The sequence below is a fragment of the Manduca sexta genome, chromosome 12, assembly GCF_014839805.1.
Source record: "Manduca sexta isolate Smith_Timp_Sample1 chromosome 12, JHU_Msex_v1.0, whole genome shotgun sequence".
In the NCBI taxonomy this organism is placed as follows: Eukaryota; Metazoa; Arthropoda; class Insecta; order Lepidoptera; family Sphingidae; genus Manduca; species Manduca sexta.
In genome coordinates, this window is record NC_051126.1 from 7,435,383 (window position 1) to 7,463,158 (window position 27,776).

At 33.4% G+C, this 27,776-nt stretch overlaps 2 protein-coding genes across 2 annotated transcripts in view; one reads left to right on the forward strand and one right to left on the reverse strand.

The window, feature by feature from the left end:
- The window catches only part of LOC115440405 (serine-rich adhesin for platelets), a 30,821-nt gene extending 27,741 nt beyond the window's left edge, over positions 1-3,080 (reverse strand). Inside the window, exon 1 of the mRNA XM_030164691.2 lies at positions 2,828-3,080. The gene's annotated coding sequence lies outside the window, so the exon portion shown is untranslated. The remainder of the gene's footprint in view (positions 1-2,827) is intronic.
- A 7,134-nt stretch (positions 3,081-10,214) lies between these two features.
- Positions 10,215-15,878, forward strand: LOC115440408 (28 kDa heat- and acid-stable phosphoprotein). Its single transcript, XM_030164696.2, has 6 exons — positions 10,215-10,427; positions 10,664-10,754; positions 11,819-11,918; positions 12,334-12,461; positions 12,950-13,138; positions 14,603-15,878. The coding sequence occupies exons 1-6, from the start codon at positions 10,418-10,420 to the stop codon at positions 14,604-14,606; spliced, it is 522 nt and encodes a 173-aa protein (XP_030020556.1). The 5' UTR covers positions 10,215-10,417; the 3' UTR covers positions 14,607-15,878.
- Positions 15,879-27,776: the final 11,898 nt, after the last annotated feature.

Genomic DNA, 27,776 nt, shown 5'->3' on the forward strand with positions numbered 1-27,776 from the left:
TTACGTTTTTCTTCAACTGCGAGAACTAATCACTAACTAGACGTGAATTTAAATTCTTTACTTGCCAATACTTGTTTAGTTACCCAGATTAAAGCCGAAACAAAATGTATGAAAATGGACCTTGAGCTACCACCTTAATGCCAAAGCAATTTCTACCAATTCACCTTAGGGGTGATGTAGTAAATAAACAAGGTAGGTGCATCTACAAATGGTAGATAAATATTTTTTTATGTTTGTAACATACAAACAGTGGGATAATATTATAATCAAGCATCACGAGATTCTTTTCGAGCTAAATCAATGTTTATCCCGCCTGTAAAAATATGCACAAACCAAGAATTAGGTTCTGAATAACCAAGCTATCAATTAAAGTAGATCATTAGTTCTTACCTATATAACTATTGTAATGTAAGTATTACAATAGTTATATAGGTAAACAAAACAATTTATAACATCCGCTCAGAGGTACTAATTATCCCCTATGCCATCTACAATTATATTTCCTACTAATAATTATAACCAAGTAAAGGTTTGTCATTCATATATACATTAGCCTACCTTGGCCTACCTTAGACTGTTGAGGGGTGACAGCAAAGAACCTAAACACGCCATAATGGGCGATTTAATAAACGATGGATTAGCCCTCTGGATACGAGATATTACTATGATCTGTAGTAAAAACTTATCCGTGGGCATTTTTAAATAATACTCAAAAATAATTCCATTGCAATGCATTGGTAGCATTGTTACTTGATTTTGATCGGAATATGTAATCATAGAACCTATTCTATGGACGGATTATTCAATTTCATTCATAGCATAGTGAATATTCCAGACACAATAGATCGGAAAATTACCTCTTACTGTTCTAATTAAAGAAAAAAATTAAAAAAAAATATTTTGCTCTAACTTTATCTAATACGCGCAATAAGTGAGCGCACGTTTTTATCGTAAAATAATTCTATTATTGTCTACTTCTCATGATATCTACTTTTATGCGAAATATAGATCCTGAAACGGTTTCAATGACAAGTCAATAATCTTATTACTAATTAAATAACGTCATAATAACAGCGAGACGTAAATATTTCCTTCATCTTGCAATTTATTGTTCAACAATGTTACGATAGTAAAATTCCGAGGTCGCATACAAAAGGGTTACAATTATAATACGTCTACTTTTTCCTGTAAAATATGAATTTTGTTAAATGCTAAGATAGTGGAAAAAAATCTTAGAACTTGTTCTTTACATAGTGTACTTATTACTGTCTCTACTTTGTTATAAGTCATAAGAATTTCAAACGAAGTACAATTATACTTTATTCACTTGATACCATTATATCAATTCGTAGTAAAAAATACCTTGATCATAATTTGTTTGAATGGCCGTTATTACATCGCATCAAGATGTTGAAACATGAAAACAAAACTAGTGTTTCTTTTTTTAAGGAAATGTTAATCAGGCATTATTATTAGATTTGGTTCCAACAAATTAAAATCGCCCTTTTACTAATAGTAATATATATTTTTACGAGAAGGCCTATTGAACTAAGAGAACGCAACTGCATCAATAGAATTATCATGAATGCTCTGGCCGCTATCAGAGAATCAAAAAGTCCTTGTAAAGCAAACAATGGTTTTACTATATCACGAACGGTGGAGATCAGACTTGGGATAAACTTGAAGAAAATAGTAGCACATTGTGAAGAATATGGGAGAGATATTTAGATTTTACTCTGATTACGCTGTGATCATGTGATCATAGTCTGAAATACGCATATTGGGCTATAGTTATGATGTTTCATAATTATAGCCATATACGTACTTCAATCCATGAAGTACGGTAAAGACTCTGGAAAGACTGATTTCAATTAAAAAAGTAGCAGGCACATTTTAAGTACAACTCTTAAGAAATAGTTTTTAATAATTTGTAGTACTATATTTTTGTAGTACTAAATCATAACTTATATATACCAATGTAAGCTCTATATATCTATATAGAGGTTAGATTTAAATACTTAAATAGTGATGTTTTAGAACAAACCCGATTAATAATAATTTTAATGATCTATTTATTTCAACTCATCTTATTTCAATTCAGACAGTTTATCAATGATTTATAGTCAGTATTATATTCTACAACATATTTTACAATTACATTTACTTATTCAATTCAATAAAGCGTGCCTTAATAATCTCATTAGCTTTTAAGTATAATACAGAATGCCAGTAAGACGACGTTTTACTGACAATTGCTAATTTAGTGCGATTTAAATGATATTCAATATGGGATACAGCCTGCAGATCATTTTACGAGAAATATCTAAATGCATTGCTCAGCAAATATTGCGATAAGAATATCCTCACAAACCTCGCTGTCACGACTGCATAATGGGATTAGATTTGAAACTCATGACTTGCTAAATTTGTAATAGTAAATAATTTATAATCGTTCTTTTTTTCTGGAATAACTGGTGAAAATATTCAGTCTATATTAAAAGTAATATTTATATCATTAACTTACAAAGTTAAAGGTAGATAGAGTACCTTAAAAACTACGAATGCAAAACCGATGTTTATGCAATTTCTTTCTACTTGTGTTTGTTTACTATTTTCAAGTATTGCTTAAAATATTTTTTACCAAAGAACTCATGAGTCGATACTGTTTATGAAGATTTGATTTTTTTTAACTCTATCAAGCTTACAGGTATTCCTATTTGTATCACTTAATCACAACTTAAATCTACGTTATAAATAAATAAACAATAGGTTAATAGTAAGAAATAACAACTTTGCTTAATATAAAAAAATCTAGAAGCACACATACCTGAAAAAAGCTGTAAAAAGCTAAAGCACTTTCAAAATTTAAAAATGGAACACTAACTGATCAACCACTTTTTGAATCTCTAATTCATTTTCGATGTTAGCAATCGTTTTATTGCCAGTAATTATTCTAGAGATGACTTTCCGCGGTCGCGTTCGTTTAAAAATGGCGGGAGGTTTTTCGTACAGGGGCTGCGCGCGTCCTTGCGAGGCGGACAAGGTCTCAGCGAGGCTATATGTGGAAGCCAGCCTGCGATCCTCCGCTTCTTATAGCTACTCGGCGGACGTACGATTTAAGTATGATATTCGTAGACTCGACGAATCCTTATGTCGGCTACGCACCATTCGACCCGCATTAACACAGATCATTATGCTACATAGGGGGTACCTAAACCTCTACAAGCGCCTGTTTTTGAACTCTATTTTATCGCTATGTCGAAAGTTAAACAGAAATTGTAACTGGTGTCCATTGTATAGGTGTTTTTAAAAAAACAGTATTTATATTACATAATATAAGATTTTAGAAAATTGTTTCGGTCGGGAAAACTGATGTCAGTTTTTTCTATTTAATATCAGCCCGGATTTCAGTATTTGTGCACAATGTGGCGACAGTTTTTTTTTTATCTGTTTTGTGGTTTTTTATTTGGACTTATTTTACCTATTGTCTTATCCTATTTTATTATTATTTTTCTATCTTCATTTATTTATCTTATATTGCTAACATACTTTTCTAATTGTTCTATTTATCTTACTCTATATATGTCTATTTATATACGCTTATCTTACATATATTACTATCTATATATAATTTCCTATTAATTTTATTGTTACTTATTTCTATTGCTTACTTTTCTAACAATTTTCTTACAGTACTTTAAAAACTTATCTATCTTCTCTTAATCATTAACTATGATACTTAAATTACTTATAACTATCTTACTTTCTAACAAATTTTCTATATTGAAGCATTCCACTGCGTAGATAGGACATTCGAGTAGGAGCTGTGGGACCGTCTCCTAAACGTCAGGGTCACATAGACACGCCAGCTCTTCCACTTGAACCGATGCAAGTACTCGGAGAATCCGTCGTTCCGCCTTACGACCCTTGGTGACGGGCTTTTTTTTTCTTTTTTTTGTGGGGCTCTGCGCCCTACTCTCGTTCCCTCTATCAAGGACAAGGATACTTATTTATCCTTTATTATTTTTACAATTTAATCATTTTAAGTTGAGACATATCTATTTATCTTCCTACATCATCTTAATTATATTATCTTAATCTGTTTGTCTTCTTCTACGTCTGGTTTATCAGACTAGTTTATCAGACAGGTTTATCCCCAATCACTTAATCGGACCTAAATCTAATATAAACAAACAAAAGTGGTTGTAATAATTGCGCCTCTGTCTACCAGCTCTTCTGGAATAAAAAAGGCGGAGGTCTTTTTTTGATTAATTTTTTTTTTAATCGGGGCTATTCAAAAGTGTTTCTACTCACTTGAACATTAAAAATTTACATTCGAAATATGTTTATGTTATAACTCAGATGAAATCGATATTCTTACATAATCTAAACCATTTTTAAATATTTTGCGTTTGAATTCATAGACAGTCAATATAATATAGCCAATGCGGAAAATCGATAAATTGCTTTACGGGCATTCCCAATTTATCAAGGGCAGAACTGGCAAACGAGACCCATAAAGAACAAATGCATATTATTTAGGACTTAGGTAGTCCTAAATGCGGGTACATTATCATCTTGCTAAGCACTCGGCGACCGATCCGTCACGATTTAAGATAAAGAATCACTTAAGTCATCAAATATACATGCCACTGAGAAAATATGAAAACCGGAATATTACAAAGTTGCCAAAACATTCACGTGCAGTCAGTAAAAATATTTAAATTATTGCAAATAAATTTCCAAGAGCTAAATTTTATACATTTAAGATATTTTATTCAAGAGGAACAGAAAACAGTTACACTCCGAAAATTTAACAATAAACTTACTGATGCACACACATAAACATCAACATGTAACCAATACCACTGTCCACAAATTAGCAAAAAATATGACGGAGGCGGCATATATGTCAATTATTAACATGCACAAGCTTTTACATTTTAATAACAGGATCTATAGTAGGTCGAAGTCGTTTATACGGTTTAGTGCCGGCAAAAATGGGCTGTCAACCGAGGGTCCTCGACTCAAATTCCAGGGCGACCAACAGCTGTTAGTATGTATTTTTCTAACAACTTGCCTGGTATTGGATCCAAAAAAATAAGGTAAAAGAGGTTAAATCCTTTAGGCAGCATACTCGATACTTGTACTTGTGACCTCATATTATAATAGCGTAAGAGTAGACCAAAAAGGATAATAGAACGTTTATTTTTTTTTCGAGACGGTTGACGTCATTAAAAGAGTGATTTACTAGAACAGAAGTCCCAAAATTTGTACTTTCGGTGTAAAATATGTCACGTATTTCTTACGTAACACTATAATGAGTGCAAAATAATAATAAAATACGACGAAAATTAAAATTAGACTTTTGTTCAATTGACTAAAACGAACCATCATGCCCTACTATATATTATTATGTGAATTATGATCTAACATTAGGCATAATAAATAATATTTTGTTTATGTTTTTAAAGATTGTTTTCCTGTCCAGCTAAAGCTGCTTACGTATACTTACTTCTTATAAAACTATACATTAATGATTACAAATTTTCTCAAAATCCGTTCAGCAGATTTTGAGAAAATCGATAACATACAGACAGACAGAAAGCGGGACTTTGTTTTATAGATTACAACTTAAAGTATTTTATGAATATTATAAGCTAGTGTAATTAGGTACACAATATATTGTATACGTTAAATCTGATCATATGATAAATATTTTCATATTTATAGATAAAAGGTTACTTCTATGCCTCAAGAAAATAAAGCACAAAAGTTTAAAAAAGAATATGGAACTATCTCTACACCTCCTCACTAGTTTTATCCTCAAAAAGATAGGCAGAGGCCCAACGTATACAGCACTTTTTCCATGTGTACTCCATGAATGATGTGATAGACGGCAAGCCTATCGCAATATCGGGCACAAATTTTAAACTCCGGGCTAATACTAGGTAAAAAACAAAATATAACATTGTCGGACCTGAGATCCAAACCTTAAGCAAAAACACCAATCTGTTTCTTTGAAATAAGTTTTCTAGGAAATGTCACATAATATAAAGCAACTATATTTGTCAAAATAAATGAACGTCACGAAAAGCTTTTTACGAAATATTTTTACAAAAAAACTTTTTATTACTTTTTTTTGTTTATTTTAATACATCCATAAATTTAAATTATATATGAAATGAATGAACAAAGACCAACTCAAAGAAAAGAAACAAAAGAGAAAAAAAATCATAAAAATCTTACGTACCTTTTAAATACGTGTATTTTAAAAAATACGTACTATATTTTACAAAAAATTAAGCCTATTAATTAAACTATTTTATAATTAATCTAGGTACATTTAAAACGTGTTCGAGTATTTAAAGTTCTAACTACGTTACTTTATAACGGCAAAAACGATCTCTACCGTTATGCCAATAAAACAATTTGGACAGAAATACTTAGTTTCTATAAATCTGCCTACACAATAATATTTTAATTTCACGTAATTGCTTCAATTTTTTTGCGATTATTATTATAATCTTGGTGCTTATTTTATGCTAAGTCAATTTAAGGTCCACTGAGGTATATTGAAATAAAAAAATTCATACAGTAATAACAAATTGCTGTCAGTAATTTGTTTTATAAACCGTTCGGTAGGCATGGTTAAGTAATTCCAAATAATTTGGCAAAACTGTGTCACTAATTAGTAATAAGTTATGCGGAAAGGTTTATTTGTTATTAAATATTTGCTTAACATGTAAGCTGAGTAAATTAACTTAAATACTTATACCGAGGCGGATAATTATAATATTTTCTTTTAACGCCGTAAAATATATTAGTGTCTAAACTACTACTGTTAATGAATGAACATTTTTTTTTATCAGACCCCGCAGTCGGCATTGGGGGAAACCCACGAATGGGATACTGGAATCCACAGGCTAAGCGGCTGCACGGCCTTGAAAAAAAGTCGGGAGAGGATATCTGGGGAAGGAAGAGTGGGGGAAGGAGAAGGAACCCTCCTAGAATGGGAGGAAGGGAGAAGACCAGGAAATGTTCACGAGCCCTCGTAGGCCTCAATGTGAATTGGCAACCATGACGTATACACACTTAACTGTGTACATACCGCTGCCACAAAATGTCCCCTGTTCATGGGCGTGCATTCGGTGTGGAGACCGAGCACACAAGAATTGCCACAGGGAGGGAATGAACATGTATGATTTCCTTTTGCCCTGAGGTCTAATATACAAAGTTGGGCTGGGAAGAACATAATGTCTATTTATGCAGCCAATCAGCAATATGCAATTATTATGTTCCAGTCTGACCAGTACATAGTTACCTAGTTATACAATTTCTGAGGTATGGAGCATGGTCCAGAGCCACGCTTATTACTGCCGTTAATGGCGAAGACGTCATCAGGCCTGTGAAATTTTCCGAGCTACCCATAATAACTGGAGACCGGCGCCTACGCGGATCCGAAGTGAGACAGTTACGGCTGTAAACTGACAGAGGAATCCTAGCCAGCCTTTATGAGCCAAAGAGGGGACCCGCGGGGTCAGTTAGTGGTGCATAGAAGACTTCGATGAGGTGGTGAAAATAAATAGTCGCCTAATCGAGCTGTAGAAAAATGTGTCTAGAACTTGACTACTACTATCTATCTACTTATTATACTTTCAAAATAAATCTCGGATATCGCAGCGTGTTTATAATATTGTATTCTTTATTTTATTCTTCCTTATTTTGTATATTTCCTTACCAAAATTACACAAAAATTACAAATAAGTGTGAGCAATAAATAAATTAACAGGGCTATCAATGTCAAGAATATCGCCATAAATATCATAAAGTGCAACAAATAAAGTAAAAAATGTTTATCTAAACACAGGTAGTTGATGCATATGTCTTCGCACGCATACAAATGAGCGGCTCCTGCGCCAATGTGCGATTTACACTAAACGATTTAACATGCGATTTCTATCCGCATCACTAACCGCGTTTACGTTCCGCGTATTGGATTTTGAAGCGACAGAGATGCAAATATGTCGAATATAAACGCTGTAAAATCGATCGTGTAAATTGTGATAATTTAATCGAGCTGCAGGCCTGGATTTCGCGGGTCCATGTAGCCTGTGGGTTTTACACGAGCCGATTCATCTTCTATGCGATTTCTAGCCGTACAACTAAACTGACCGTGAACACATTCAAATGAATATACATCGCATGATATTTTTTTTAGTTGTCTTATACAAAATTTGCAAACATAAAAACACCATTTCGAATCATACTTACAAATTGATTAGGTTTACAAGTAACGTAAAATCGATAAGTGTATATGTGACCAACAAAGTGCATAACACAGGTTAAACTTACAAATTGATGTATTTTTCATATTTTTCATCTATATTGCATGCATAAATTTTACGTGAACATAATCTTGCTCTAGTTCAGTTAAAATGCACAACCGAGGATTGGAATCGACACCCAGCCCCTCTCAGTGCCTTTGATGCGAATGAATAATAAATAGGTTGGAACTTTTACTCCTAGTAAAAAAAAAATGGATATCGCGGCGATAGCCTAGTGGGTTGTGGAACAGACTGCTGAGACGAATGTCCGCAGGTTCAATTCCCAAGGGCACCCACCTCTGATTTTTCTAAAAATTATGTGTGTATTCTTTGTGAATTATCGCTTGCTTTAACGGTAAAGGAAAATATCGTGAGGAAACCTGCATACCTGACAAGTTCTTTATAGGCATTTCGAGGGTGTGTGAAGTCTTCCAATCCGCATTAGGCCAGCGCGTTGGACTTAGGCCACATCCCTCTCAGTAGTAGGGGAGGCCCGTGCCCTAATAGTGGGACAGTATATAACGCAGGGCTGTATTATAATTATTATAATGGGTATAATAATTTGACAATGCGTAAAAAGATATTGGATTAAAATTTGAATTGAATAAATGAACGATCGTTTAAAAACAGTAAAAAATCAATTCTGTTACAGAGCGGGCATCATTGGTCTCCTTGTGGTTTAGTTTGTGACCGAAAATCTCATGAATCAAGTCGATAGCGTTCCGTAATGTCCATACCATTTATCGACCCCATGTAGGGTTGTCCAAAGTCACTTTATAAAATTAGTAAATAGACTTATATAACCTAATAACTTTTTTAATAAGGCGCTAAAATAGATACCTACCTACTTACAAGGTTTTAACCTTATTTTTTTTATAATGTGGCTTATGTTTCCGTGAGTGTTAGACATCGAAATCAAACTAGGTTTCTGGTTTTATCGAGACTTTTTATATTTTAATTTTCTCCCGACAAGATCTGTGTGAAGTATATCTGAGTACTAAATCTCATAAAATATACATTCAGCGGTTTCTGCGCTATCTTCTGCCAAACCTCGGTATGTAGTACATAAGTACTTACCTTCTGATAAACATATACTATGTTTTACCCTCGACTATACGAACATTCGTACCTATATAACAACACAGAACATAGACGTATCTACTTAAAAACAGAAGTATTTTTGTTAGATTTCAAATTGGAATCGAAATATTGCTAAACGTTAACCCTAAAAGGGGCTTTGTCCATTTGTAACAGTTAACCGCAGTAAGTTCTACATAACATCACTCACGAAGTGCAGTGACACACGAAATTCATGATCAGATGCAATGCTTTTACATTTTCCTGACTCATCAGTCAACATCACGGATTATGCAAGGAAATCTGTTTCCTACTAAGTCGTGCGAATTTAAATTTTACATACTTACAATGTTGTTATTGTGTTGACCCGGTTTGTTTAAAATATTTAATGTTAATAGTAAGTAATGTCGTAAATAAATGTTGATTTCAGAACCGAAAACAAATTGTACAATCACAACTTTCGATTATGTACCTAAGTATTGTCATAATATTTATTGTGTTAAAGTAGGGTAGCCTGGGAAGGGTGATCGTTTTGCGAGATAGAAAACCGCCCCGAATGCCAACCTATACTATACCATGACGTCGCCGTTACAAGTCTATTTTATACAGTTCAAACTACACCTCGATCCATCTTGTCCATCACGATCGACCACACCGACTATGTCTGCGGGACGGTCGTTGCGACGATCGTAATGTGAATGCTCTAGGGTTTTTAAAGATATAACAAGCCGTAGCTTCCTTATCAATTATTTATTGTATAATAAAATAAAGCTTAGAGAATTCAAAACATGGATGAGTGGCTAGACTGACTGAGCGTAAAATACCAATTATCAAATTTAGGCAACACTGGATCCGGTTCCGTCAAGTAAGACGTCAACGCTAAATTTATCCAATTTTTACCATTGACTTTAATTTTTACCAACATTTCAACCAATAATACCTAAAATACAGCTTAATAAACGTGTTTTAAATATAACTATCATCTAAAAAGTAAAAACCAAGTTACCTCCAACATGCCGCGTGGTAAGTATATTTGTTTGCGTGTTATGTTTTTTCTCAATGTCGAACAATGTTATAAGATTCATCCCTATTCCTATTAGCGTGTCTAGTTCCAAGCAATACGTAGTTAATGCTAAAATTTTTATTTTTTCGATGCGAATATTTTTTCAAACTTATGGCAAATTTCTTTGTGGCTATTGATTGTTTGACCTAACCTATATTTGTGAAGAATTCATAGTTGCTAATTTTAAAACATTCAGGTAAATTCACGAATCACAAGGGTCGTAACCGCAAGTTTACAAGTCCGGAGGAATTAGAAGAACAACGCAAGCAAGAAGAGCAGAAACAAAAGTATGTATTAAATGTTTATTTTATAATTATTCATAGATATATGCAGTGGATAGTATTTGTACTCTATATTTATATGTAAAGTATTTAAAAAGGGTTTTTCCAGTTTTGATTGATCATTGGCTTGTAATTATAACTTATGTGTTGGCACACTAAGGTTTTTAGTAATTTAAAAGTAGCCTTTATCACAAATAAAAGACGCTCAGTAATAGACAAAACCTATCCCTAGCAGACTGTTACTTATGTAAATAATTCACACTTATTTTTCTTTCTTATTTTAAGTATTTTTCTTTTTACATTTCTACATATCTGAAAACTATTAATGCGTATAAAAATATGATAAATAAAATGAATCACCCTGAGATGGCAAGGGTCAAAACCCAAACCACCAGTGATTATGTTGAACAAAGCTCTTTGATAAGGGGCTCTTTGATTGAGAGGATCACCCTTGGACAGAAATGAGTAGAGTTCATTCTATATATTGGCTTATATATTATAATTCCATACTACAACTCTCCATAAAAGTTGGATGTTATCTACATAATGTGTACTATGAAGGGACAATTATTTTATATTTTATTGATATGTAAACAGTTTTAAACTTTTGACTAATTTAATTTTAAAGACTTACTGGATGTGAGTAGTCAATGTTAAAATAAGTGGTTAATTATTTTCTTTCATTGTAATCAAAATATGTAATGGTAACAGTGTGATCTCATTTAGTTTTGTTTGAATAAGGTCTATAAATAAAAAAGACAGATTTGGCTTGTAAAAAATGTACTGGTTGATGTGCAAATAATAAGTGCATTCATATAAACTACTTTTTCTATAGTTCAAAATCTTGTCATATTACTAAGTATAAGTTCGAACAATTACAAATAGATTTACAAATGATTTTTTTTTTTTATATAGTATTGGATACTAACATTTAATTTTTTTTAAAAAAAATATTTTATTGGTTATGTACATTTACAGATAGATGTCTGATGACATAAACTTGTCCATAGTAATTGAATTTTCACAAATAATATTTTAACAGTAGTAAAGTCAAGCAATTTGGTTTTCAGATGGAGAAAAGACCATGGCGGTGAAAGCTCTAGTGAGGAAGAATCTGAAGAGGAGAAATCGGGGTCTGGCAGCAGTGATGACAGTGATTCTGATGAAGATGTTAGTTAATCACTGAAGTTATTGCTATGCAGGATTATTTAATATAAAAATTAGATTGACTTGCATATGCATGGTATTCTTCTAATTAATTAGTATCCTGTAGTAGGAAAATTATTAATCTCGTCTCTTAAGTAGTCCTGGGGCCACAATCAAGATGCCTATCTGCAATTGTTAATGCTTATAGAAAAGAAAAAATGTATGGGAATGCTATATTCTAGTGATAAGTCTGTTACTATTCCAGTTCATATTTTGGTTTTTTTTTTAAGTGTAAATTATTGTAGAACAGCATATTGGCAGCAAAGTATTTTTTATTTTTTATTTATGAGCTCACATATTTGGCTTTGTATTATTGAGAAATTATAATTCCTTACAAAAATAATGCATAAATTAATCACAATATTTTTTTCTGTTGCAGCACCCCACAAAGGCAAAGGGCGTGTCCGGGTTGATTGAAGTAGAAAACCCAAATCGTGTAGTAAAGAAAAATAAGAAATTAAACAACTTGAGTAACTTAGGCGAAGGAGAGAAACCTCAGCTTTCTAGGTGAATAAATATATATTTTAAATAATAACAAATTACATACATACATAACATCACGCATTTATCCCCGAAGGGGTATGCAGAAGCGCAACCAGGGCACCCACTTTTCGCCAAGTATGTTCAGTCCCATGATGTGGTGGGGGGCGAGCCTATCGCCATATCGGGCACAAATTCCAGACTCCGGGCTGATACTGAGCAGAAAAACCCAAATATCACTTTGCCCGACACGGGATTCGAACCCAGGACCTCAGAGCGCTATTGTACCGGGCATGCAATACAACTACGCCACCGAGGCAGTCAATAACAAATTCTTAAATATAATTCTATAAATATGACAAGAATTTACATACAATAAATCCATCCGGCAGCTATGAGATATCTAATGCTCATAACATATAGTTGTCATTCAGTATCTGCTTTAGAATAATATTTGTTTATCGGCCTATGAAATACTAAACCAAATATATAAGTGATGTAAAATAATGCAATAGACGCGAGAGGGAAGAGATCGAGAGGCAGCGCGCGGCGGCGGCGTACCAGAAGCTGCACGCGGAGGGCAAGACCGACCAGGCGCGCGCCGACCTCGCGCGGCTCGCCATCATCCGCCAGCAGCGCGAGGAGGCCGCCAAGCGACGCGAGGCAGAGAAGAAGGCCAAGGAGGAATCCACCACTAAGAAAAGGTACATATCTCTCCTTCACATAAAAGTTATAGTTTTATATATATCAGGGTTTGCTGATAAATATTAACGGATATATATCATGATATATATTTATTTATTATTAAAGTTGCATCAACTAAGTAACACCATCAAACCTTAACAATAGCATAGATTACAACAGCTTTTTGTTCAAATGCTACTTATACAATTATAGATGCAAACGACATTTCAAATTGTAAGTAACAAAGCATTATTACAATTAAATAAAAGGAAACAAGATCTAAAATCGATTATCAATGTATATACATTGATATATATCAATTGATATTTAAAATATTTATTGTCTCCGCTAGAAAATTAACCAACCGAATGTGACGCTGGTAACATTGGCCCGAAGTAGCAATCTTACTAGAAATTTTAGGTATTCCCTGTAATATGAACGCGAACGGTTAGTTCTTTAATTATTATTTTTTTATTTAATGCTTAAGTTCACGTAATAAGGTTTATTATAGTAAGTAGGTAATAAGTTGGGTATTCCCCTATAATATTAATTGTAATCAAACTAAACTCGGAGACTGTTTTTTCATGTTTTTACTTATTTTATAATAAATAATCAAATATTAAATAAATCAAACTCAATCTCTATTTTACACTAGATTTAAAAGATCAAATACTAAATAAACCCAATAGCAGTTTAAAATTGCATCTTTTCATATTCATGATATATATCGGATAAATATCAAATATCGGATATTTTAAATATTTATTATAAATATCGAATTTTTGCAAACCCTGATATATGTATAGATATAGAAATAAATCATTTACGCAAATATAGTGCACATGTACATTGCACCTTTTCTGTCGTAGTACAATGAGATGGCAATCCAACAACTGAAGAGATACCAGATGTAGGTCCAACAGTATGCCATCCTTTTATCGTACTTCATGATATTATACATTCTCACGATTAAACACTCAAACCTGTATTTTCAGTCGATTTAAAAAAACGCTTGTAACCTGCCCCTTCTGATTAAATTTAGACAATTAAGAATAATGGTTGATATGCTTACAGATGATTTATATATACAATATTTTTTAACATTAATCTGAAATTAGTTTGGTTGGTTATTAAAATAGGTCTTAATTTTTTTTATTTACTGTTCCTTCCATTAATATATTTTTGTGTTAGTATTTTAATGGCACGATCGACAGTAAAATTGTATCGCAGATTATTTTTATTATAAAATTTTACAATGAATTTGACTCTACCTAAGTTCTAAGTGAAGTATTTATAAATAATTAGTTTTTTTGGGATAAATATTTTCCTGGGATACAAAGTAGCCTATAGCATTTAGGAGTAATGTCGCTTTCTATTAGTGAATGAAATTAACAAAATCAGTTCGATAGTTTCAGAGATTAGTCCCTAGGAACATGCAAACTCACAAACTCTTCGTTTTCACAATTTGTATTCTTCTTTTGCAGGTAGACTTGTACATGACTCTAGACTAACGAGAAAGTTCCAACCAACTGTTTTGCACGCTGATAATCTCAATATGGAAAGGTAACACACAAAATATCTGATGCTCGGAAATTATTCTACTTTATGTATTCAAAATCGTGCGTGAAGGAATTGTATAGTGCATAATAGCTGGATATTATTTGAACCAGTGGCATATTTTTATAATAAATGTTCTGTTTGTGTTGGCATAACATTCTTGGAGGGCGTCCGACGGCGTTTGCAAAGAGGATTATTTTACGTCTTAGAAATTTTACGTAATATTTTATATTTGCAGTTTTAATAAAGCTTGGCAACATGCATGATTTCTGTTACAGCCATTAATATCCATATAGTAAAAAATATTGTAATTAACTTAATAAGTAAAGCCTGAATCTATTTTTAGGCATTGACGAGCTGTTGTCTTTTAATTTTTCATTGTAAAATTTTAGCGATGAAAAATGTGTACATAATTGCAATGAAATTGTCCGAAACTAATGATTTCATAAAGTCGTCATAGTCCAGTTTTACAAATATTTGTAATTTATTGATCCTCGGAGGCATTGTAATGTGTATTCTATGTTAAACCTTTGAAGCAATATCCCTAATAAGTGTGAGGAACAGGTGTAAGAGATATTTCTTGGTTTTATGTGTCGATGAACTTGACGATTTTTTTAACAGAATTTAATATTTATAGACTTTTCAATTATTCTTTGTCCTTATCGGGTGCACAACTAAATATAATAACACTTTGTAACAAATAAATGATTTTACTTTCATATACAAATATTTTCCTGAGACATTTTAAGAAATCCGGTAACAGTTTTTGCCACAAAATCTTTGTTATGAAGGAATACTGGGATGTGTATTTAGAATAAATTTTCGTATTGTATCTTAAAGTTGATGAATTAAACAGTTTATAAATAGCTAATTCTTTTCATAACAATAGTATAAAACAATGATAAATATAACTTAATGAAATGTAATATAATAAAGTTTATAAAAGATATAATGGCGAAAATGAGTTCCACCGGTTAAAATACTATATGAAATTAGCATTGTAACTGCTAAATAGACAAAGACGCCTTACATGGACTTTAGCAGAATTGTATCGAAACAACAGCGGGCAATGGCAATTTCATAGAGTAAACATGTTATATATAAATTTGCTTAGATATAATTGTTGGAAGTGTCACTAGACAATTTTTATAATGCAAATAATATTATGTATCTATACAATAAAAATTGGAAATGATCTCCTCATGATTTGTTTTTATAAATAAATACCTCACTGATCCACAACTACTTGTAGGAGTTTAAGGGTATATTCACAAGGACCATGACCACACCACATCACAGTGACAAAACGTGGCCTAGGTTGCGATGTGACCAATATGGTGCACACGTTTGAATTAGACTGCAAAATGTTTGAATGGAATTATTAATTTTCATACTAATTATATTATTTTTGATTCATGTGAATGGACCGTAAGTCAAATACATCTGTATTTTCAACATGAACTATGACTGAAGTAGCAGATGTAAAAAAAGGATTAAAGTAAGATTTTAAATTGTTATATGTTCTCATGTAAAAAAATAAAGCACCTAATACATTTTACACGTTGCTCTCTCTCTAAGCTCCATTATTTAAGTAATATTTAAATTAAAAATATTACGATCTGTGATGGCTGTAATATAATTTATATTAGAACTTCATCGTTCAAACTCGAAACAGATTTACTATACCTATCATTTTAAAGAGTATTATGACTTTGATTACTGATTTATTATATCGTTTTTTATCGCGTTATCGACCTTTAAGTCAGAGAAGTAAGCATTACGAAGGTAGAAGGGATTTGCTGAACCACTGGGAATCCCAGCGCCCGTGAGATATGAAGAAACAAAGCTGCAACTTCAGGCTGGTTTCTTCGCTCTAAAGTGCGATTTAAACTGACACGCTGTCAAGTTAAAAGCAGCATCTTAAGATCCTCTTTATTTAATATAACACATCATTTACTTGGAAGCCTGATATTGGTACCGGTCACATCTTTTTGATTATGAGACCCGACTCCCTGAGGTTTAATAACAACGCTGGTTGAGTTAACAGCAAGCGTTCAATAAACAAATTAATTTATCTCAATTGAAGAGTTTAATATCTCAAACGTTTGCTTAAGATCCTACTCAAAGGTGAGATAAGTTTATTTATCCAACACTTAGTATCCACATCAAGATAATCATAAGATATTCCTAAGTACGATCCTTTTTATTCCCTAAATCTTTCTGCTGCGGCATATTCACGGAAAGATTATTGGCATATTATTGGATGTGAGGAAGATATAACGTCCAGTGATCATAAAACATGAGACGATAGAGACTTCTTTATACATCAACTAAATAAGTACTTTAAATGCCTCCTAGCCGAATTACGGCGCCGAAGGCCGTTATCAATGGAAATCAGCCAAGTACGCAGGAGATATTATTATAGTGCACCAGTATGTACGCAAGAAATACATTAACTCTACCAAACTATTACTTTAACCATAATTTAGATACATATGAAATAACTCAATAATATTCGAAATCTCCAAACATTTTAGTGTATGTAGGTATATATTTTCATAGAATTTATGTCCTTCCGTAGACCATCAGTTACAACTAACAAAGGACGGTAGTTTTACTACCTAATGTTACTTCCAAAGTGTTCAGAAAAACTTAAATTGTGCCACACAGAATGGATTTAGAATAGTTATTTTTTTAATCTTTTTTTACCTTTAAATTATATGAGGATAAAAACTATAATCGCAAACTCAAGATTCAAAGACCAAAACACCCGATAAAATGGAAACAAATAGTGCCTAACGAAATATGTATTCAACTGAAACTTAAATAGAAAAAGTTTTTCTGGTAAGTATGCTATGCATGCGCTCCCAAGAGTATGCGAACAAAACTTGCAAGAAGAACGAAATACGAATGCATCTGAATTCAGATAGTCGCGAACTACGCACGTATTTACGTGGGGTGACAGTATGTCATGATAATATTAAGAAAAGAAAGGAATAGTAAGAAATAGTCATAAAATATACTTAAATTTATTTTAAAATTAAATGCTACGTTGACGTCATATATTAGTAAGACCCCAACCTTATTAGAGAAGTAAGCTTACTAAGTACTTGTAAAACAAGTCTAAGGAAGAGCCACAGATTTATTCGACATATGGCTGAAAAAATATCAAACGGTTAATAACAAATATTAACTGCTTCATTATATATTTTTTTTATAATTACAGTGCTTTCATCTTTAGTTTAAATGTGTTTGGTATTCGTTCTTGTAATTCTCATATATTCTAAAAACAAAGACTACACGTAGTCAAATGAGATAAGTTTCACATTTACCAAAACTAATGTGGATCCATTGTTCACACGTCATTATTCCCAGGGCGGGTAATGTTGCGTCGTGCGATACTGCCAGATGTATGCGCATATTAACATGACCCGCATCCTAGAACGTACTTCATACATGTATTCTTTATGAGCAAAATTTCGTCTGACTAGTTAGCTTTTGAATTAGGTTAGTGTGATGTGGCATTAAAGGAGTTCCGTCATTTATTATTGAAAATATTACCGCACACCCCTATGACTGCGTCGGATCTCGTAATGAAGTATCTACCGTACGTAATTATATTATAATTGAACGCTGTTACATCCCTAAAATTAATGCAGTGTATCCTGTAACATCTTCTTTAATATTTACAATCAAAGAAGATCGATAGAAAATATTATGATACACTACAGCAGACAATGCTCAAAAGGTTCTGAAAACTTCCTTAAAAATAGGAGTTAGGCCCCACACTTTCGCGCTGATAGCACTAAAGGGGTTACTAAAACGAGCGAATGAGTGCTCGTACTTTTCTTTACGTTGTTGCCATAATATAGCCGGGGGAAGTGAAAAGTATGCCAAAAAATTATCTTCAACAAGAATTCTTTTTGTTTAATGACTGATACAAATTAACATAATATTATAACTGGCAAGGTAAAACAGATAATAAGTATGGTGCAGCATAAGGCACTGGCGTACAAACAAGTGAAATTGCTGTTAGTTTTAACATTGAACCTCCGCTTTATGTTGTCAAATTAGGTTGTTGCCAGGAGCAGTGGCGGTCGTTCGTTTAATCTAAGCGGTAATATTAACAACATAAATTTTGCACGTCTTGCTAGAGTACCCACGGATTTCTGTGCACTTGGATATAACCTCATTTATGTAATATGCACATATGTGGGACACTTTATGTTGCCAATTTAGCAGGAAATAATTTCTGCTGTGTTAATTTCATTCCGTATTTTCGTTTATTGACTTCACAGTAACTTTTAGATAAGTCGAATAGTGACGCTTAAAGAAAAACTTAAAAAAATACCGAATGACCGATCAGTGTTCAAGCGCGAAAAACTGCAAAAAATCTTCGCTCGTCTGGACTACGATATTTTTTGTTATTTTGTTACATCCTCTGAATTCTACATTAACCATTTCCCTCGAAAATCATCCTAAAACAGTATCCTTTCTACAATTTTTATCGCCTGAGCAAAAATCCAAAAATTTCTTTAACAAGTTCATAACATACTGGAGCAGGCAAATTGGCAGCCAAACTGCGATAAGCGGAGGGAGCGGCAGATACGTCCTGGATGGAGCTTGATGGAGGTATTCAAACGAGAACGATATCGTTTGCGTCTGCTGGCACTAAACTGAAAAATCGCGAGTAAATGAGTCAATAAACTGCTCTTGGTAAAATTTAGCTTAAATTTGTGACCATACATAATAGTAGAGGTTATGGCAGAAGCTTTTGAACAATTTTTATAGTATAGCGGCCCAGTGTTTTTAAAGAGTAAAGTTATAAGACAACAACTATAGTGTTCGATGTTCATTTAGAGACATATTTTTGATGCAATACTTCATAGCTGTAACGAGAGACTAAGGAAGAAAGTAATATTTATTATTATTATTAAATATTATTATAATTTGTTAGGTATCATCATTAATAAACTAATGAAATTCAACATTTTATTTTATAGTATTCATTCCCTTTTCTACATTTCTCTGGTTTTCATTCACTATCAAGGTCAGATAAAAGTTGAGCATGCTTTTATGAATCAGATAGATACTTCGAAATTGGGCCGAATCATTGCGCATATATGATTATGTTGTCCACCAAGACAAATCTCAAACAGGCAATTACCATCAACTGCTCTGTGGATTAAGGTTTTTATAGCATTCTATCTCGATATTTCGATGCAGAAAATCATGCTTTGTGCCACTGCCGATGGACGGAAAATGAGTTTATGATGTCTTGGGCATGTAGATTTAATACGTAACGTTCTGTTTGATAAAATTATCACCACAACATCAATTTGATTCTTGCCTATTGTACTATAACAATATTTATCTATAAATTATGGTTCATCAAGACGAGACCCAATTAATATTTCGTTTACGTAACCAACGATGTTCGTATATATGAACAGAATTTAAACACATCTGAACATTACTTATTTCGTTATCAGCTCTGTACGTGGTTCTAGTGTGGTCCAGAATATCTGAATACGTCGGCAACATCCGTAAAAGCTGTAAATTCTCATTAAACCGTTGCCCTCGGTGGCCGGGCCGGAGGCGAGCCGTCAAACTATGCTAATTCAACATACATATCCCCAGCCGCAGCTTGCACGTGCGGTACAGTCTAACCAAAAAGTGTGGCTAAAAGAACAGAAACAAAATGTTGCTTGATTACGTATTTGCATTACATAAAGCGTCCGAGAGCGCATTGTTTACAACTTTAATATGAATTTGTGGATTGTTATGGTATTTTTTATTCGACTTAATATATATTATCAATTTAGATACTCAGTATCTCCCTATTTATGCTTACACACGCAAACGCCTTTTAATTTCAAAGCGGTAGACAGAGGTGTAACTACTAGACCCAATTCCCGCCGTTTGTATTCCGATCTATAGGCGTTGAGCCTATCGCCATATCAAGCATAAATTCCAGACTCCGAGCAGATTCTCAGTAGAAAAACCCCATTTTTGGGATTGGGACTTGAGATTTGAACCCGGGACCTAAACACTAGTTGTATGCCGCACGCTATAAACTTACGCCACCGAGACGTTCAGCTAATAAAACAATTTTTGTCGATTTCTCTACATACGTAATTCCAACAAAGTCTCATAGTCATGGATGCGGACTTGGACTTTTAGTATTTATAGGCTTTCAATCTTTAGTCTTAATGTTTCTAGAGTTAACTACTTTTTCGATTAAGACCTGTAGCTATGCAGTCGTAGTCAATGACTAGTATAATTTGCATGTATCAAATACTAAATAAAGAGTCTACAATGCATCTGATGGTATTAATGTACTTTGATATAATGTTTATTAACTAGCGATTTTTTATGTCATACATACTTTAATAATTTTGTCAGAGGTTGTGACCGCGTGATTATTTTCTTTCTAGATAAATATTTTCGTGAGATTACAGGTAGCCTATTCTACTCAAGAGTAATGTAGCTTCCTATTAGCGAAAGAATTTTCAAATTCGATTCAATAGTTTCAGAGATTAGCCCAAACAAATATGCAAACATACTCACTCATCATTATAATATTAGTATAGATAGGCAAAATGGCGCAATGAACCGTAGGCTGCCCCCAATTTTTTATTAATTTATATTCTTCAAGGACGTCATAAGGTACATAGGGACAGATAATACATGAGGTCAGCCCGTAATAAACTTTACCGAAGGGCACTTATACATAACGTCAAGCAAAATATACGAGTACATATTACCCTTTTTACGAGCCGTGTATGCCGGGTCAGTATAATGAAGGAGGCTTAAAATAAATTCGGCCAGTTATTTTGCATGCACACAGTGAAATCCCCGGCTGTAACTAGAATCGTTTTACGGAATGTTCCACGAGTACACAAAACATAAAATAATTACATTTTCTGTATGTTCTAGAAAGGGCGTTACCAGTTAGGAATGCTACGTGCGGTGTAGGTGGATAGGAGGCACTGTTACAATAAAATAGAAGGCTCCTGTACAGCAAACTGAGAATAATTTTGGAGGACATAAATAGAAACTTAGATAAACGAAGGCACAAAGACAGTTCTAATATTCTAATAAATATAGAATTGCACTCATAATTTTACTCATTACTTTAACTGATATTACGATAGATTTATAAAGACATTTATTTAAATTAGAGACATTAGCCTTATTTACTTACAAAGCCAAGTTCCTAATGAACGTATCAAACAGTCTAATTGAATAGCTAATAAACAAAGTGTCCAAGTTTACCGCCGCGCAATAAATAATAGATAAATTAAATGGCCGAGAGCTCGGGCCAAACAGAATTAAAACTTTCCGGGAGGTTTCGCGTAAATCACAGCTAGCTGATTTATATTTCACGCACCTTCCGCCCTAGTCCGGAGGTGCCGCGTGATATTCACCTATCGCGAACGGCGTGGTTTATAGTCCTCGTGCACACTCGTTTGTGCTTGTATGCATCGTGTAATTCCACTTCATTTAGATTGGTCTGACAAAGGCTCCCCGTAAAAAAATGCTTGTCGAAGCGTTCTTGTTAAGAGTTTTCCTGTCTTGATCTTGTAGATCTTTTCCTAGTAATTCCCACACGGCCACCTACACTTTCTAAAGAGACATACGCTATGAATACGTTCAGGTATGATATAATAAATATATTTCGTAAATACTAAGTAGGTTATTATTTTTCTTTTTACTTAGTTCTACGTGCGGTGTTTTAATAATTTGTTATCTTTTTTGTTTCGTTTTAGTTTTTAAACTTATAATGTATTGTATAATGCTGTTAGTGTGTCACAAATGGTAAATATTCTGACTGTCTTAAACAACTGGAATATTTATTTATTTATATGGTTCGTCAAATTATTCAAAATTCATTAGCATAAGTTAATTCTAACCACTATTGGCTGTCCTTAATAATAAATAAATAAATATTGCAGTGTAATCACTAGATAGTTACGAAAATGTAAATAATTTTCATAACTATTCAAATAAATTAATGTATATGCTGTATAATTTAATTCACTAACTTCTCATGTACAATGTACTATACCCACATAGCTATAGTTGTCTTAAATATATATAAACAGAAAATTAGTACCTACTTGAAATGTCGGTAGATTGTTTGTTATATTTTTAGAACTGGTTGGTGAATACACTATGCTTATTATTAGGTCAGATTCTCACAGAGGCGGATGATAGAAGGACCGCGGGAGCTGCCACGTAGGCGGCAGAAACTGTGGGCGGATAGAATTTTTGCTGGCATTTTTTTATTCAGCCCAAACACGTGGGAGTCTCAATATAGTCTTTCAAACGAACATAAAAGTATGTGATGACGGATGAGTAATAAGTATTTGCCAAATATAGACGATGTAAAATTTTGAATAGTAGACAACATTTGACTAACAACTAGTTTCTATATGAACTGAAAATTTAACGCCATAAGATCTATTACAAAACAAGCGGCATAATATGGGCAAAAGCAACAATAACTTTGACCGTTACTATCAATGAAGAATTTGGCCATTACTCGAAAGTTCGTTAGGTACTATGAGTTTACAATATCCGATTAATTTCCACGAATAAACAATGTAAATTGAATTAACAGATTGCATACCTGAACTATCAGGTTAGTGTCAGTAGTGTATGAAACGGATATGCGGTCGCTGCATGGCAGTTAATCGCATCCACAGCGGGCATCCAAAGCTGAATAGTACTGCGACTGCTGTCGAAGCATGTAGTCACTATTGATCACTCGTGTATAAGTTCGTACGATTTAGGATACACTTTGTTATATACAACGTCAACTGTGGCCGAGTAACCTGGGTGCATGTTTTGAGAAAGCATTTATGCGTGTCTAATGTCTTCTATCCTATCATATTGTAACTTTTTCTAGTGGTAGGATATATTGCATATCCGCCTGGATAGCGACTACTGTATACAAGTCGTGTTCCGGGATCAAACTGTACATGTCCGGTCTCAGCATAATTATGTTGACTGCCAAGGGGTGATCATCTCTCGTCAGTCGAGATTCTATTGGACCACATTCGACCTACCATCAGGTGCAGTTGGGTCCATTTGACTTGCACATATAATAAAAAATATTTACGTTATGTACTGCCTCGGTGGCGTAGTTGTATTGCATGTCCGGTAGAATAGCGGTCTGAGGTCCTGGGTTCGAATCCTGTGTCGGGCAAAGTGATATTTGGGTTTTTCTGCTCAGTATCAGCCCGGAGTCTGGAATTTGTGACCGATATGGCGATAGGCTCGCCCCCTATCACATCATGGGACGGAACATATTTGGCGAAAAGTGGGTGCCCTAGTTGCGCCTCTGCATATCCCTTCGGGGATAAATGCGTGATGTTATGTATGTATGTACGTTATGTAGTTATAAATCATGTGTACTTTCCCTAAATATTACTTATACTTAAGTCAAACATTGTAATTAAGTACCTATTTTAATTGCAAGTTACAGTTAACTGTTTGCTTTCTATTATTACAGATTCGCCTCATTGAACAGCTTACGAAGTCAGTTCACTAGAGGATAGGCGCTTAACATTATTTGTTCCTGGCAAACGTACTTACGAATTGAACTCCGGTTTAAACTTCGCTAATTCTAGCTCTCGTGATATGAGTTTTACTAAATTGTTATTTAAAGAGTTTGATCTTTAATAATCTTATTTTCTTCTTCTTCTTCTTTTATATTATGTCTACCATGTATTTGACGATTATTTCACCAATGTCGAGTAATAATAGCAGACACAAAACAAAAAGAGAGTAAAAAATCAGGTAATCAAAAAACTGCATTTTGTAAACCCCTGTCTAGTAATCTAATATTACTTTGAAGTAAAATTGTCCAATGTAGAAATGTGTTCAAATGTGTAATTAGACAATAGGTTCCAAATATTAAAATATATTCTCCTTTATTAAAGAATTATCTCTATATATAACGATTTCTTTTCAACATCCAAATATATTCAGGTAGTGTGTTATTAATAAGGTAGGAAGTGCATATATGCCATTTAATTTGTTCCAAGTATTAAGAGCTAAGTCTCACCTTCTACCACCTGAATTACCTAGCCTATTAGTTATATCTGAGTCTGAATCCTCCTGCAATCTCCTGTTAATACCCACCTAAGAGAATTAACAACCAAATTAACAATATATATGCGAATCTAATTTAACCTAACAGCTTAACTGTGTACATACAGGACACGACATCGCCACATTGCTCTGTTATTTTTAATAGGTACGTAAAGTTTAGTTTGAATTTATGACTGTAACTAATTAATATAAAAATATGTATGTAACTTGCGCTGCGTACATATTTTATAAGCTTTTTTTATAGTTGATATTATAGCTTTTTAATCATGGAAATTGTACATACTGGGAAACTCGGTCGTAGTTAAAATATAGCAACACAAATGTACATGGAATGAAATTCATATTCATCTAAAAAACAGAAGGTTTTCAGTCTTAAAAACTCTAAAACTAATCAATTGTTAGTTGAACAACCCTAAATTCGGAGCTGAATAAAGCTGAATGCCTAAACTCCCTCCTCTCCCTGGCTGCGCCCATGGTGCGACATTTATTCCGGGAAAGGGTTCGCACAAGCTCGTTTGCTGTACCTACATGGTAAGCCTAGTAAAGCCGAAAACGTTCCTATCAATAAATAAACTCACTACCCGTTATACAGCATATTACGAGCGTTTCTTCAGACGTATTAAGTAAATCCCACTCATATTCAAGAAGCGACGATTAAGCATCGAGTGAATAAATCGCTATTGAATAGAATCGATAAGAGATGCCGATGCGGGGAAATGATTTATTGACTCTGCTTCAAGTCCGCTCTCGCTAATGGCGGCTGTATAAGCATTCGCCAATGTGTTTGTTTTATTTTCGTTCTGTAGACGATAAATAAAAGAAAATTATGCAATCAGGAACTCGGCAAAAACAGCCAATTGATGCGCGGCGCTTTGATGAAAATATTATAGAGTATTTGCTTGTTGAAGTCAAGTGTTTATTACTTTTGTCTGATGTTTATTGCGCTTATTTTTCTATTGATGGAAGCTGCATATAAATAGGAATAGGTATTTCGCTCTGTATTTTATCATGTTACGGATATGTTCGTCAATTCTGCTTCCTCTTTAAAACCTAAGTTTTTAACCGAATGTTGAAGTCACAAAAATATGCACACCACATGTCTTTGTGATGTAATATTTTACCAAGTTTGCAATATTTTTATATTATTCAAAGTTCACAACCTATCATTAGAAAGCGGCTCAAAACACTAACAAAAACTGGGTGACCTCAATTACACATTACTTGAACGTTTTTTTGCGTGCGGTACAGGAGAATAAGAAAAAGAAAAACGAACCCGTCAAAACTAAAATGAATATTAAATTATAGCAGTGTTATATTTTCAAAAGTAATTTAAAGTTTGAGTTAAACAAATTAGGGGTTTACGAAAACATTCATAATACATGTTGAATGCTACGAAACACATGAAATTTGAAAACCATCTTATATTATTTAGAAAGGAATTTTAAATTTGCAAAGCCGCGTCTACAAAAATTATATTAATAGGTATAATTTATATCGAACCACATATTTTTAACATAGCACGTATTTCGTGTGCAAAATTTTCTCTACCTAAATTTATTACGTTTCGTTCATTTCTATAGTTAACACCGTTGCAAATACTTAAGAAATTGAGAAAAATAATCTACTATAGTAATTAGTTGCAAAATATAGTATTTAAAATAAAAGAAATTGTCAAAAATTATTAATTTTGCTACTTATAAAACTGAAAAGACTCACTTTAAAATTAATTGTTCCCATTCTGCGCTGTCATGGGGTTTTTATCGTCACAGGCTAATCTTTCTCTTGAATAATTGATGAGGAAGGCTAAGAAAAATATTATTCGAAGACTGACGCGGTCTTAATGGCTTATTTTGATTAGCTCTCTTAAGGATCTGTGACCATGAGTATTATATTTGGAATTTTTTTTGATAAGATTTGACACCCTTAAATGTATATTTATGGTGAATTTCAGAGGTCCGAAAGACCCCTTTACCTATGAAGTGCCAATTTTTTTTTCTTCAAGGTCAGATTCCTTTTGTCTTTTTTTTCGTGCATTAATGATCCTTCGCAGATTGTTGGCATTGTTAGGGAAATTAAGTAAGACCAGAGTCACTTGCTCGTCTTTCCATTTACGCTATTGAAAAATCGAATTATATTGAAGCGATCTAAAATAAAGAGCTCACAGGAAGGCCACTGATTATTGCGTCTAAGCTATAGGTATAAATGTAGAGATATATAAAAAAAACACACACACACACATCACGCATTTTATCCACAAAGGGGTATGCAGAGGCGCAACCAGGGCATCCACTTTTCACCAAGTGTGTTCCGTCCCATGATATGATAAGGGGCGACCCTATCGCCAAATCGGGCACAAATTCCGGACTCCGGGCTGATACTGAGCAAAAAAACCCAAATATCGCTTTGCCCGACCCGGGATTCAAACCCAGGGCCTAAGAGCGCTTCTATACCGCGCATGCAGTATAACTACGCTACCAAGGCAGTAAGAGATATATCATAGATATATATCAAAGGTTACTAAAGCATCGATAATGGACATTAGGAATTTGTGGCCCAGCTCCAATCATGGGAGAAATCATATATCAAATTGTAGGACAATACTATGTAGACAACCCGACTGGATACACACAATACGATTGTTTGGTGCGGATATTGACTAGGCTTAATTATAGCTAACATTGTTCTCAAGATTCACTAAATTCTTGCTAACTGTATTATACTTTTATTGATTGACGGTCAAACCTTCCTGCGTTTGAAATGTTTAGGTTTAAAGTTCGATATCCAACGCCAAAGCAGCTTGTAAAAGAGGACCACGCAAAAGATGTTTCGATACTTTTCAAAATTTTCTAGGCCATATCTACATATTTATTTAAATACATAAAAATAATAATATATAAATATTTCCATTCCTTTTTGATTTAAATCAATGTTTTAACTAGTGAATAGTTAAAACATTGATCGTCTCGTCTATTGCTGAAT